General features: G+C 43.4%; 1 protein-coding gene across 7 annotated transcripts in view; it reads left to right on the top strand.

Annotated features, from left to right (window-relative positions):
• The first annotated feature begins 113 nt into the window (after positions 1-113).
• LOC128907378 (uncharacterized) overlaps positions 114-14,988 on the top strand; it is a 32,447-nt gene continuing 17,572 nt past the window's right edge. For 3 of the 7 annotated variants that reach the window (XM_054196173.1, XM_054196171.1, XM_054196172.1), the window contains exons 1-4: positions 114-2,918; positions 5,332-5,416; positions 9,324-9,376; positions 13,173-13,249. In XM_054196173.1, the coding sequence (XP_054052148.1) occupies positions 2,529-2,918; positions 5,332-5,416; positions 9,324-9,376; positions 13,173-13,249 (605 nt within the window). In that variant the 5' untranslated portion in view covers positions 114-2,528. Of the gene's footprint in view, positions 2,919-5,331; positions 5,417-9,323; positions 9,377-10,793; positions 11,126-13,172; positions 13,250-13,314; positions 13,450-14,988 lie in introns of all 7 variants that reach the window. The other 4 variants (XR_008465570.1, XR_008465573.1, XR_008465571.1 and 1 more) reach the window with 3 other exon arrangements.

Here is a 14,988-nt window from a genome sequence, read left to right as displayed (position 1 = left end):
CGGCGGGGCGCCCGCAGAGCACCCCGGGACTACGAATCCCGCCGTCCCCCGCGCCGGCCGCCCCGGCTTCCGGGTTCTGGTTTAAATCCCCCCTCGGAGGCTGCGGTGCGGGGTGTGGGTTAAAGGACGATGCTGTGGTGGGGGACGGGTCCTCGGGGAGCGGGACTCAGTGCCCGGGCCCCGGCTTCCCTCAGCGCCGTCGGGGAGCGGCGCGGCCCTGGGGAAGGGTTGAGGGGGTTCCCGTCAGGTCCCGGGGACACAAAGGCGGGGAGAAGCCTGAGCTAGGCCCCGCGGCCTGGCCGGCTGCGGCCCGGGGCCTGCTGGTTCTGCGGGCGCCGAGCGGCTCCGCCGCGGCCGTGTGTCCGCAGGGCGCTTGACTGTATGCGAAGGGAGGGCAAAGTGCGTTTAGTGGCCTCCGTGGCGAAGGCAGAGCAGGGAGCGTGCAGGAGCCAGAGGTACGAAGTGGGGTGGAGGTGACAGTTAAGGACACGCCAGAAAAGGCCCCGGCGATGCCGAGAGTTGTGTCTCGGTGTAACCGACTGATTTCCGCGCAGTTGCGTAAAGGGCTTTCTTGCTTAAGGAGGGCGGTGAGGGGAGAGGTTCAAAGAACTATAGCTGCTTGTGGGAAGAGCAGGGTTCTTTCCTGTTTGGCTTCCTGATTGAAATAAACTGTGTTGTAGTTCACCCTGGTGGAAAAGCTAACAGGGGTTGATAGGCCCCAAATATAGGTAATTTCCAGCTTTTCTATATCTAGTCCTGTTAGTTTAACTATAAGCATAAAGACAGGTTGCTTTTGGAAGGAGAAATTTTATCATAAAATCTTAACGCTTTGGTGGGCTTTTTATTGTCTTATGAAATATAAGCTAGCCTTTCTCTAATGACATTAAAAAAATACCAAAACAAACCTTACTGCCATTTGTAAGCAAGTTTTTGCTTTATGTGCTCCATGTGTGGCATATATTGTTAATTAAGCCATGACAGCACCCAGTCAGTCTAAACACAAATCAGATGTCTGTGCTGGCAACGTGGTTGTGCAGTTCTTACTGTAACTGACGTTTCGAGCAATGAGGTGACCTGGCAGAGCTTTTCTGCCCAACAAAAGTGGAAATAGTAATTAATAATTTGCTTTCTGTAACAGATAGTTCGTGATGATGTTGGAACAATTAGGTGAAATTCTCCTTAGGTTTACCTGGCTTGCCTTGGCCTAAAACTAATTACAGAAGATAGCAAAATTATTCCTCTGCTGTTACCTTTTTCTCTGTAGAGGAAGTACTTGGAGTATTTCCTTGATAAGGAGGATGCTGACAAGCTCTCCTAAAGCCAAGACGAGTTCTGGTTCTCCATAACAAGGCTCAGGAAATGTACTGATGCTATTACAGTGTTATAATTGTCCTACTATTACTGTACCGGTATAACTCCTTCTGTGGATACTCTTCTTTGGAATAACGATGGCTGGTTTTCCATTCATTTAATTCTTCATTTCCATTACATTTCCCTAAGCAGATAAGTTTCCCTGTGTTAGTGCAACAGTCTTAAGTGTTCTTACCAAGCACTTCACCTAGGAAGATTGAGGCAAAGTATTCTTGCAGGCTTTGAATTAAGGAAATCTTGCATGTTTTTCAGCATATGTGTGAGTCACTTATTTAGTTTGGAATGCTTTGTGGCCATACAGGACCGAGACAGCCACTTCTGCCCTCATCTGTGTGCTGATAAGTGCCCATGTTTGGGTGCAATATTAGGAAAAAAAAATTAGAATAACCAGCACTTTCCCACTGAACTTAATGTTTTGCATATATTCTGCATTCAAGAGCAGAAAAGATTCGGTAACTCATGTGACACCAGATCCTAAGGACCATTCAGGCACAATTTAAGTCAATTAAACCAATCTGAGGAATCAGGCAAAACTTCATCAAGATAAGCTACTAGAAAGCAAGCGTTTGCCAGTGCAGGCAGTGCTATAATTGTAAGCAATTGATTAGAACCATGATTGTCCTAATCAACAGAGTTACTCAGGCTTTATCTGACCTTTAATTTGTTGAGCTAAACTGAAATAAGTCTGATTTAAGTCGAAATAAGAATTCACGCAGCCCTTTGCAGCAAATTAAACCCAGCTAAACCAATGTAGCTTTGCATGTAGACAAGCCCTGAGGCAGCAAAATGTCCAACAGCAGTGACAAAGTGCTTGATGGTTGTCAGGGAACATGTGTTTTTACTTTCATTGTGGCAGGAAACACCATAGGGTCAGGGCTGCAAACCACTGTTTATATTGTTCTTTCTTCTACTTACTTATTATATAACCAATTTGCAGCGTCCCATTATGTGCTACATGGGGTGCCTTTAAAATTATATATTATACGCGTATTTTAAAATTAAATAGTACCCACAAATTTTATTAATACTGGGAATGGGGGAGTTTATTTATAACTGGTGTTGTGCTAGATTTTATTGGATCTGCACTTCGAGCATGACACCTGTTAAAAAGACAAGTCCGGATGCAGGACAACATTTTGACCTTTGTACAGCTCTGAATGGGGTGGGAAAGTAACTCTTTCAGGGTATTGCTTTGGGACTGTGATGGAAACGTCGTAGTTGACAAAATGTTAGTCTTTATGCATTCTCTTTTCTTCCCCTTCCTCTGCCATTGCTTCACTCCCCCATTGTTTTTCATTTTCTTTTTTTGCCGTCTTCCTCTCATTCTCTTTATATACCATCTTGACTTTGCTTCCTTTTCCTTTTCCTTGAGACGTCCTATTCATTTGGTGCAGGGTCCACCTCACAGCCCTTATCTTTTATGCCATCTAACCATATTCCTCCCACTTCACACAGTGGCTTATTTCTCATCAACCAGTAGTGCTCGCAAACCCAGTCACCACCAGTTAGCTGAGCTGTTTTCTAGGACTTGTTCCATCTCACCCCGAGTGAGTAAAAGTCACCTTAAGCAGTGTCATTCTACTTGAATTTGGTCATCTACTTGAACCGAGGGTTTCTTACTGATGTGTCAGGCACACACTGTAGCTGTAGATTTTGTAGACAAAATGCAGTGGAGGTATCTGTCAGGACTTCAGTGAAGTGTTTGTGTGGTGCCGAGTGAAAAAGGATTAGTTAAGGTGAAAAAATAAGGATTAGTGCAGGAATTGTAAGGCAGGAAAAACAACCAAAAGAAAAATGGAATAAATTTCTCAATCTGCTTTGCTATACAGTCACACAAGTAGTGCTGGCAAAAGGGAAAGGATACACAGGAACAGGAATGAAAGCCAGAGGTCAGTGAAGGTCAGCTGTGCTTCTTTAGGTGCTGATTTAGTGCTGGTAAACTGTACCAAAAATTGTGATCTGAACCTGCAATGTGGAGTGACCTTCAGTAGGACAGACGTGTTTCTTAGGTATGAGGTATTTCCATCAGAAGTGTATTTGCCAATATGAGACATTGAAAACACCTATTTAATCTGAAATACCGTATATAATTCCACTCATGGATATTCAGGAAAGATTCATTAAAACCCGAACTTATCCAGAAGAAGGTGACGGGGCTGATTAGGAGAATAGAAATGGAAAATTTACTTACTGCAAGAAGTTGAAGGATGATTGTTAGTTAAAGGTTATTGGCCCAAACAAATAACTGTTGAAGTCCATGATTTTTCTCTAAAAGGGCAAGAAGGAGGTAAGTTCAGGAGATTTTTAAGATCTATTTTAGTGATGTAGACTGTGTTAATACAGGAACTGGCAGTTACCTCACCCAAATTGGAAATAAGAGGAAGATTGATAACTGCCAGGGGAATGAGTTTCCAGAGCATTCTTCCAGTAGCAGCAGTATGGGTGAAAATAAACAAAATCAACCCCAAATCTTTAGATGAGGATTAGGTGGTCTTTAGTTAAGGTCTAACATTTTAAGAAAAGGGATTGTATGGTATGGTTGCTTTCAGTGGCACAAGACTGTCATGAATGACACAGGAAGTCCTTGCAGTCGTTTTGTAATATAAGGTGGCAACAACGAAGTCACAGTGAAACTAAACTTTCTACTTGCAAAGAGGTGAAGCAGTAATAACCCATTTGAGTCAGTTCACCTATATTCAGGGCAATACATCAAGGCTATAAAAGGAAAATTGCTAAACTCACTGGTGTATACGCATGAATTGTGCTAATGGACCTGGATATAGAATAATTAGGAAGCAGTGAGTAAAATTTCGCAGCGCTGACTACTGCAATTACCTCGACAATTTCAGGAGAGCATCAACACTACTGAAGTGTGGATCAGTGCACTTTTACATCCGTTATCAATCGCAACCTTGAGTAGGTTCACCAAAAAATAGTAATGGGGTATAGGGAGGGTAGTGTCGTGAGGTACTGGAAATGTTCCTGCTACCTAAAGAAAAAAGATCTTACATCCCCATGTCCTGCACAAACTTACCCTCCACTGTCAAATGTTTAAATACAAAAACATTTACATTGTGCCTATCTCTTACCTTCCTTCCTTTTTCTCTTATAAAGAATTTGTGTTTTTAAACTTCATATATAATGTTGCCTGCCTGAATTTTTAGAGAAACACCACACCAAACTAAATTCTGCTTTGTGCTTGATCTTAAAAAACTGCTACAGTGCCTTAGCAGAAAGGAAAACTACACTTCTTATACAAAGATTTTTTCTCCAAAAGTTCTATGACATCTTTGTAGGGCAATTTTTCATAAGTGATCACAAGGGTAAAAGAGCAGTATGGTATTACATGTTAACTGGAGAGTAGAACCGAGTCAACCAAAAATTCATTGAAATGGAATGGTGAAAAAAATTACAGGGCAAATATTAATCATGTGAGTAGTACTGAACATGTGAATTAAGGGCCATTGAAGCCAAACACAGTGGTGAATGTCTCAACTGTTGCGGTGGACTGGAGCCTGGATCCTCTGCAAGCTTTCACAACTGTGTAGTGAAAATCAGGCTTTTCTTCTGTGCCAGTATGGTAATGAACAAACCAGCATAGGTCACAGTGGCGACTGAGACATATTAACTATTTCCTACTAATTTACTCAGGTGTAGGAGGAGGTTTGAGACACCTTCCATTGTGTTCATTCGCAACACGTAGCCCTGTAGTTCGGTGTGCACATTGAAGAAATGGGCACTTACTTTTCATTGCAGACCTGTTGCTTCTTTGGAAATTTGTATGTAGAATCAGTGGAGGCCAGCTGAAAATTTCAATGTTATTGAACACACTTTTCTACAAAGAACAATGAAGAACCGAGGACTTGAATTAAAACTCTTATTTCCCCAGATCATTTACTAAGGATTCAACTTCTCTGTTGCTATCTTACCTGTCCTTTCTATCCTTCTCTTTTTTTTCAGATAGTATCCAGCTACATTTTGTCCTCAAAAGCCTCCTCTCTCCCTCTGCAGCTGACGTCCAGGACACTCCCCGGTTTCACAGATGGTACGTATGTGCACTGTACCATGTATACCCACCTGCTGCTTAACCTGCTTCTCCACCTCTGATTGGTCCACGCCTCCACTTCCCCATCTCTGCCCCCCTCTGCCAATCCCATGCAGTACCTCTCACTCCAGCTAACTCTGTTGTCCTCCAAGCTCACTTGCTCCCTTTTCTGCCCAATATGAACTCTGGGTTTAGGCCGTGCTTGTTCTTCTGTGAAGTATTTCCAGCAACCTGTTTCCCCACCTCAGACCTTGTTTCTGAAATTCTTCCCTAGGCTTAGGTCACCTTTAGCCTGAGTTGCTCATAAATTACCAGTATTCTAGAATTTTCTCCTGGGGAGTCTTTAGGTTCTCCTTTCCACTCAGCTCAGGGTCTCTCTGTTCCCCATGCCAGCAGATAAAGTTTTCACTACCTTCCTCCCCATTTTTCCCTCACCAAACAGTAGCATCTCTCCACCATTGCGCCCCTTCTTGGGTTGTTCATCCCTTTGGTTTCAGGCCTCACCTTCTGGGCCCAGCATTGTTCTGCTGTTGCCTTAATTTGAGATTTGTGTCTTTGCTCTCACACGTTCTGGTCCAGCCCAGCTTTCCTCTAATTGCATCCTTCCTTCCCTTCTCCTCTTTGCTTCTGAGGGATTTCATTCATGCTGCCCTTTTTGTTTAAGCCTGGAGCAATTGCACCCATCTTGTGAACCAGATCCCCTCTGTCTTCATTCAAATCTCCCCATAAAACGTACTTCTGCCACAAAGCCTATCCAGCTCGGATTCCTCTGCTGAAATATATCCCATTCCTCTATAATAAAAACAAATCCTGTTTCATAACAAAACAAAAAGAACTGAGCGAGAGACTGACTGTGCAATTAATTTTTGCCAATTGCTTTCTGCCAAGAGCAACATGCTTGTTCTTATCCCGCTCCTTAGGATTGTCCTCCCCATGTGCCTCCTGTTTGTCCTTTTGTTTTGTTATCGGCTTTCGAGTCCTTCCTGAGGGCTCCTGGCCTGATCCTGTGCTCACATTGGAACGAAGCGAGCAGTAACTCCGCTGCAGCAAACAGTGCTTTGCCAAGGTGAAATTTCTCTGGAAGGCGAATCAGCCCTTTGTTTTAATATTAGCTAATAAAGCCTGTGCACAGCTCCAGCACAGCACTCTGGTTTTAATTAATAAGAATTAGCATATACATCTACATACACTCTTTTTTTCCCTTTGCGGGCTCAGCTGCTTTGAAGAAAACCTTTGTATGTCTTCCTGGTTATTCTGTATCTTGACATTAAAAAACCCCCAAACGAATAAAAACCCCAAACCCCGAGTAACATCAAACTCCCACGCAAACAAAAGGCTTAGCTGCTGCCGGTGGCAGGGAGCGCTGGGAGCAGCCCTTCCCGCCTGCCGAGAGGAGCCGGCTTCCAGCCCGAGCTCCCCGCTGCTGGGGAGCCGTCCAATTCCCAGCCCGCCGTCCCTTCCTCCGCCTTTGCACAATCCCACTGCAGTGACTTCCCAGTCCTAATTGGAGCCTCTGGGCATTATTGTATTATTATTATTTAATAAACAACCACATAAAACACTGGTTGACATTTAAATAAGAGTAAAGAAAGGAAAGCTCTGACTCCTAGACTGTTTTGTTTTCCTGTTGACTTGGGTGGAAGCAGGAGCAGGTTTTCTATACAATACCCACACTCGCTCCACACATGCTTACCTTTAAAGTTTTAAGAAGGGCATTGCTAACGTAGGCCCAGTGCAGATGAGAGGGCCAGACCTACTGCAGCTGTCAGTCCCTGTTGCAACATAAGCTGTAAATACAGAGCCATATCCTGGACATTCCCAAATAAAACACACTAACGGCTTTTCTTGCCTGAGCTACACAAGCGAGGATTCAGCATCATTTTCTGCATTGTTACCCCGAGCATGTCCTTTCGATTGGTTATCTGAAATGCGCAGCCGTCAGGATGCTATTGAGAAGAATAAATGGAAGAGAGAGTTTTATTTTTGCATTTGATTATAAGTTTGAAACATTTCAGAGCGAGAGTTATCATAACAAAAGAAAACGTGGTGTCCTTGAAGTGAACGCAGAGGAGCACAACTCGTTCAATAAGGTTTTGAAAGAAAACAAAGAGCTGAAGGCCAGAACTGACTCCTTTAGAAACAAGTATAAAATGAGACAGGATTCAAAATGCTTAAAATACTTTGGTGAACAAGCAACAAAGAAGTGTCTGTTACTAGAATTATTCAATTAAGAAAAGGGAGAGAAAATCTTGAGAACTTTTTAAAAAGTAGAGATTTGATGTGTGGGGAGTATAGGAGCAAAATTCTTCTGGGCCACGATCAGAGCCCTGAATCAGCATAACTCTTTTCCCTGAAGAAAGTGAAAACTAGACAAGGGTGAGTACATACACCCTTATTATTCTTTTTCATTGTGGATCAAAGAGGAGAAATTCTCGGGGCTGCCAGCTCTCCACTTTTCCCTCAGTGAGTCTGGAGTGCGGGCTGGGTTTGTTTCTCTCGGTTAGGCAATGCCTCTCTAATACTGTAAACGATCAGGTCCTCTAATGGACTTCTTGTGAGATCTGAATCTTATTTACTGGTTTGTGTGTGGTATAAATGTTTTTAAAGTATTCAGTAGGAGTGAAACATTCTTGCTGTTTATAAAAATTATGTACATATATGCTTTAATTCTAGGGAGTTCACCCCTCATTCTTCCCACCATTTCATTACATGTTTGTTCTCCTGTATCATATATTAAAAGCCTCATGCAGTGGCTCACTTGCATTTACATATGTGGACTGTAATACTTCTGTGATGTTGCATGGAACTTCTGTATGAACATGTTATATAGAGTCAATGTGGGCATGACAAATGTATTGCAGATTTTTTCGTAGATAAACAGTCAGTGAATGCAAATATGAATGAATTTGTGTGCAAGTTTTAATATCCAAGCGGAGCTTCTAAGTGCATAACACCTGTAACCACAACTGTCAGTGCAAACAGGGAAACTAGTTTTAAGGCATTTACGCTGATTTAAAAGTGCTAGACTTTGAAATACTTCAGCTGTAATGGTGGAGATGTGTTCATCCTCCGGCAGGTATTTAAGTGCATAAACTGTGTTATTAAAGAATACGAACTTTATTAGCAACTGATATGCCAAAGTCCTTGTGAAAACAAGTACCAGAATGGTGAGGACTGCCTTACAAAGCAACCTGTGGCTTTTAGAGACATTATGGAAATCTGACTGTGAAATGGATTAAAAAGTGCTGGTTGATGATCTCAGGGAGATGGGTGGTAATCATGGAGAAATTTTGTTGAAAGCAAAATGGGAGCTTACCAGAAGGGTGCTGGATTTGCATGAATGGCCATGTAGCCAGTAATAGGTTTGGTCTAGAAGCAGGGAGCTCGCTTAGGAAAAGCACTGCAGGGATACAAGGAGAAAACGGAATCTGATTGAATACAGAGTATAGTAATCTTCCCCTGAAGGGAGACTGAGTGACTGCTTTTTGTGAGAGTTCTGAGACAAGAATATGTTAAATTGTTACCAAAGATGTAGAGAAGTATGTTGTGTAAAGTTTTCTCGTGCATTTTATCAAAACTGTTCATGTTACAAAAAGAAAGAGATACATGCAAGTCCAAGACTTTAATCAACAAAAAGGCAAAATGAACCTCTTTCACCCTTTTATTTATGAATCTTTGCTTGTTTCTGTATTTCGTGGAGGTACAGTTGACCTGAATTGGCCTGCAGAATATTTCCTAGATAGAGAGTTCAGGTTCAATGTGTGAAGGAAATTTGTTCTGAATTCACTGCAAGTCCGCCCGGTCGTTCTAAACACCACCATATTAAGTAGCTGTTGAACTGCTATAAGAAAAGTTATGTTTTGCAAAGAGAGGAAATGAAATTGTCTTTGTATTTGCATTTCTTTAGAGCTCAGTCCGAGTGGTTTATTCATGGAAAATCGGGAGACAGTCTTCAAAATGGTCAGTAAACTGAAGAAGCCGGGCTGGGAGCATCTGTATCTTCCCATTTGAAAACTTCGCCTGTTGCTTGCCTCCTGCTGAGTACCTGGAAACATCGTTAAAAAACAAATTGCATTAGTCCCATTGTATTTTAGAAGCTCTTTTGTCTGTATAACATTAGGATGATGTCAGAGGTTGATTATGTGTTAGGTTGTTCCAATAAGAACAATTAATTTGGGGGCAAAAGCCAGTGAGGACCCTGTCAGATGCTGAACAATGTTTTTGGTTTTCATGCACTGAATCATCAGTGTTTATAGGCCTCCAACATGTAAATCACCCTGAGGTAATCTGGAAGGGAAGGATATGAATAAGCCAACTAAATTGGCAAAGAGCCTAAGGAACACCCTGTTTAGGGATAAAATCACATGCCTGTCCTAGTGCCAGTAGTTTTGGAGAAGGAAATAGAGTTAAAATCTTTGTAGTTCATTTCTTTGCAGAGAGAGAAGATTTAGAAGACTTTGGTCTTCTCCTTTTGTATGCATGAGCTCAGGTGACTGAGATAAGATAGTAAGTGGTGTGTTTTCTGCAAATAACTTGTATTTTGATGACACAGAGGGATGTCATCCAGGTTGCAGAGGGTGTAGGAACTAGTTGCCTCATTTATGGTAATTATTTCATATTCAGTCTTATGATATAAGCATTCAAAGGACTGAATTGCCCTTTATCTTTCTAAGTACCTGTATTTGGTTGAGGGTTTTTTTGGAAAGGGAGGCACAGTTTTCCATCAGGAAGCCTTCTCTACCCGACTCAGCAGTTACTAGCATACTTTAAGGTGCTCTATATCTAAACAATAACAAAAACAACTGCTCTCTTCTTACCATCTGCCAGGCCTATGCCTTCAAAGGTGTGATGCAACAAGGAAAAAAGGCAGAGGTGAAGAAAACTTTTCATTGAAGTTTGTGCAGAGGAAAAAGTATTTCTATTCTTAGTTTACTTCTTTACAGTATAAAATGGATTCCTTTTGCATTTTTAAGAGGCTTGCCGTATTTGCTGGAAAACTAACTATGCATTTCTGCCATCCCATCTAGATCTTTGAACTTGTAGGCCAATTCCAACCAGGAAAGTAGCTGGATCTCTAGAAGAGACATACCCTGTATATGCCTTCACTGAAGGAAAGGCCCAGACAGAGCTCGTGGCTGACACCGCTTTACGTGGGAGTGGATCATTATGACCTCTCCAAGTGCAGGACAAGCTGTAATTGGCATTTTTATGTTATTAAGCATCAGAGAATTTAACTGTAAACAGAAAGCCATAGGAAATCAGGAGTCACCAGTTACACTGCTCACAGAACTACTCATTTAAGGGCAGCTTTTGGGCATTTTTCAGACACCATTAAGAGTGGGGGAGATGTAACCTCCCCTTTTTTTCCTCCATATAGCCCATCATCTTTGGACTTCTAAAGCTGCGTTCCTGCTTGAAGGGAAGTAACTTCCTGAGAACAAAACCAGCCAGAAAGCAATGGAGACCTGGGGTCACTGGAGGTACCTAACAGCCCTCTGGATGCCTTGGAAGTAACAGCTTTGGGAGGGCTTAGATACAAAGGCACAGACTGGCCTAAGACCCATATAAATATAGTTGTTGAAGATAGTTTTGATGCCTCTCAACTTACCCCAGCTATCTGATAGCTCAGCATGTAGCCCACACCAGTCTTTCCTCCCTGTGGAGACAGAGTGTCACCTTCCAGGAACAATTTCTTCCAGACCAAAACAGGTATGAAATGGACATGATGAACCCTTCTTTTTCTGTCTGGCTGCTTTGTGTGCAGAGGAAGCCTAGATGACCATCTGAATTTTTTAGACAGCTAATGTTCAGTGAGATGAATCTCAGCCTTAGTGTTCAGCTCCTGTGCAGCCTGACCATGCATTGCTGGCTGCAGAGCAAACTCCCATTTCTAGAGGAGGGCTAGAAATTTTGCACCAGAGGATTAGTTCAAGGATGCCTTTTGTTTTGAATTGCAACTGGAAGTTCGTTCAGCCCCTTGGACGCGTCTCTGGCCCTTACTCACTTTCAGGCATTAAGGTACTGCTCAGAGCAGTGGAAAGAAACAGAAATATCTACTTTCGCTTCCCTTGTTGGTGTTTGGGCCCTGCAGAGAAACAGGAACCAAAGTAAGGTTAAGCAGGGTTTAAAGGAACAAGATAATGTTTGGTAGAGGAAGGGAAAAACACGTAAGCTGGCCAGGCCTTTAACTTCAGAGCAGTGTACATAAACTGTTGCCATGTCCCCAGGAAAACAAGGGATTCGGGAAATAGTCTAAGGCCAGGCTGCATGAAATACAGACCACATGACACAGCGTGAGTGCCTTTGTCTCGATAGACAGCGCTCTAGAATCAGTATGACCTTACTCCTGCCCTTGTTAGTCTGAAATATGTAGCACAGCTGTAGGACATAGTTCATCATTTATCAAGGGTAAATACAGCTCTGGATGGGAACATGGAGTTGAAAAGTGTTCTGCACACAGCGTTCGCTTGCATGTTGTAACTTGCTGCTCGGAAAAAAACAATGCTTTGTCTTCTTGTAACACTGGTGAGTGACTCCTTATCATAACCTTGTAAGAGGTCTCAAGTGCATTCATGAATAGGAAGATGATTAAGGTGGCACATCAAGGTTTTCTGAATACTTGTTTCTATTTAGCCCCATCCTCATATTTTTCTTAGTTATCATTCCAAAACAAGGTGTTTCTAATCTCCAGTGTGATTGGTAGACCACATCCTTTCACTCTTGGTGGCCCAGCTTGCTGTGAAACTCAAGCAGAGCACTAAGAAAGTGAGTTTAAATGAGGGGCTGTCAGAGCTAAAGCAGCTAATTTAGCTGAAAGGCCCTGCAATGACCTCTGCAAAGGAAGCCTCTATTGCTCTGGGCAGTTACTGTGGCAAAACCTGAGGCTAAAAATTAAGCAACCTGCCTAAAAAGTTCAGTGGGAAAGAAGCTAAATACGGGATTTAGATGATCTAGTTTGTAGGGGAGAAAGGGGAATATGGCTGTGTATCTGGAGAGCAGTTGAAAGTCTTGCTCTGAACACATCCATAAATCATCATGCCAGGTAGGGTATTTTCTCCTCCCCTAAGTATTTCCCAGGCTGGGAGTCTGCTTTGGCCACAGCTGCTTCTCTTTCAACAGTCCATTAGAGCCCCGAGACTGGGTTTTGAGCAGGCTGGGTAGGGAGGATGTAATACTTCTCTCTTTTATGCAGCTGAAGAGTTAGCTCTGTACTCTGATGTACCTTTTTTGAGGAGAGGACTCATATTAATTACCCTACATCTAAGGAAATCTAATTTCAGAGCACAAGGACACAGAGGGAAAAAGGAAGCCTGATTTTTCCAGTGATTGTATCAGTGCAGAGATTTGTGTCACGGGGGGTGCCTCTAGGCCTTCTTGCCACCGGCATTATTAGCAGAGGGCAGAAGTACAACTGAGACCAATGGCTTCAGTGACAGACACCAGGGGATACAGGTGGTATCTTTGGCATTAGGCTGAGGGGCCTGCAAGAGACATTGCAAGGGCTGAAAGGTTTACCTGCTGTCTCATTGCTTCTAGGGCTGTAAATGAGTGCTGACCATACAGACCAACAGCACGAGTTTCACCACACTTGCAAAGTGAAGTAGCTCTGGTGGTTCCCTTTTCTTCAAAGTGTTTTACGCTTTCTGCAATGTCACGTTTGGGGTATGCGTGGTATGGGCATGCCCAGTTCAGAGGAGGCAGAAGTAGAGGAGGTAGGTTAAATTTACATTGTAGCCTTATTTTCTTGATTTGACAGGGAAAAGAGAAATCCCAGACGCCGTGTATCTTGAGATGTACTCCAAGTCGTTTACAAAGAGCAAGTGAAAAAAATAGGTATGTTTCTTAACATAACCATCCTGACCATCATAACATACAGCCCTTCCTGTCTACTTTTCCAGCTCAGCTGGTTAACACCTGCTCCTTGCTGTCTGGTGCCCTCTGGTGCTGCAAATACCTGTCCAGGCAACATCCCGTCACACCCTTACGCAGTTGTGGGAACCAGCGTGTACCCCATCAGGAGCACCCGTGAACTGGTATCTGCTTTTCCCCATTGCAGCCTGTCTCTGGCAAGGGCCCTCCGATATCCCATGGCACAGGTGGGACTGGCCTGGGAGGTAGGAAGAGCTAGTCCTGCCTTCTCTAGTCCTGTTCAGGTCCTTAAAGGGGAGAGTGGGAAGTGGACAGGCTGTCACTGGTCCTCCCTCGACTTCAATATTGAAGTCCCCTGCTTCCAGGTATCTCTCCCTTGCTTTACTCCCTCCCCTTCTCCAGCTTTAGCCCTCTAACTTCTTTCACCTCTTCTATCATCCATGCACTTTTATTACTGTTATCGTCACATAGTTGCCTGGTCTTACTGCAGAAAGCCTTTCTTCCTCCTCCAAGATACAGCTCCTCTTCCTCTAGGATGCTATTTCCACCACGCGGTCTCAGACCCCACTCCAGACACCTTATATTGCAGGGCCCATGTCTCAGGAACGCTTGGAGTTTACACACGCTCAGATTCATTGTTCAGAAAACAGGATTACAGTATCTTCACTGTCCACTGTCCTTCATTTCTCCTCTAATTAATCAATGCTAATTGATTGATTGATGGTGGATCTCTGGCATAACAATCTCCCAAGTCCGAGAAGCAGCCACATGCCTGTCGTTCTCACATATCTACCTGGAGCATACGGAACGTATTAACCTCCAGAAATTATTTAGAGCCTCTTCTAAATTAGTTTGTACAAATTGGCAGGGCTCATTTCTCTGGACTAAAAGAAAACTGATGGCAGAGGTGGATAGCAACAACAGGCTCACAGGTCGTTCTCTTGGTTTTGGTCCAAGTAGATCTCACCCTCACAGGGAACGAGTGGATCACTCGGTGACCAGAAACTGCACACTGATGGTAGGTTCTTGCCTGCAAGCCTGCTTCCCCACGCCTGATGCCTGCGCCCTGTTCAGTTTAGTGCTCCCTTCCTGAGATGGTCAAACCCTGTTCATGATGATGTTGTCATAGTGCTGCACAAATAGGCAGTAGGTGCCATGTGGTAACAGGGATCAATTTAAAGGGGGCTAAGACTGACCAGTCCCTGTTGATCCCCAGCCTGCTCTGTCTCCACATGAAACCCCGAGCGACTGAGCCCTTCTCTTCTGCTCTAGTGCTCGTCTCGGATTCCTCAGCCTTCTCTCATTAGGCTCTTTTCAGCCAGACTAGTTCCTGGGCTTTCTGAGTTGTAGGCAGATGATGGTGCTTCCATGCTGTCAGCGTGCCTGGGAGTAGCTGCTGTAAGGAAGGAGCAGCTTCACCTACTGTGTGGGCTGAAATGTGACAAGTTGCTTGTTTGCAACCTGATTACCACCACGAGTCCATTTGGCATGGACTTTCATGGCAGATTCATGACCTGAGGACCATCAGCCTGACAAATTTCAGTTCTCGCCAAAGAGCCATTTTAGGAAGAAAGCTACCACTTTTCTTTTTTATTTTTCTTTTTTTTTTCCCCCCTGTTTTATTTTTTCTTTTTTGACTAATCTCTCATGGAAACATCTGAACTGGTTAAACAGAAAGTAAGATATCTGCCCCAAACTCAACC

Source organism: Rissa tridactyla, chromosome 3 (genome assembly GCF_028500815.1).
Source record: "Rissa tridactyla isolate bRisTri1 chromosome 3, bRisTri1.patW.cur.20221130, whole genome shotgun sequence".
Classification (NCBI taxonomy): Eukaryota; Metazoa; Chordata; class Aves; order Charadriiformes; family Laridae; genus Rissa; species Rissa tridactyla.
Note: the sequence above shows the minus strand (reverse complement) of the source record. Positions and strands in the feature narration are given on the sequence as shown.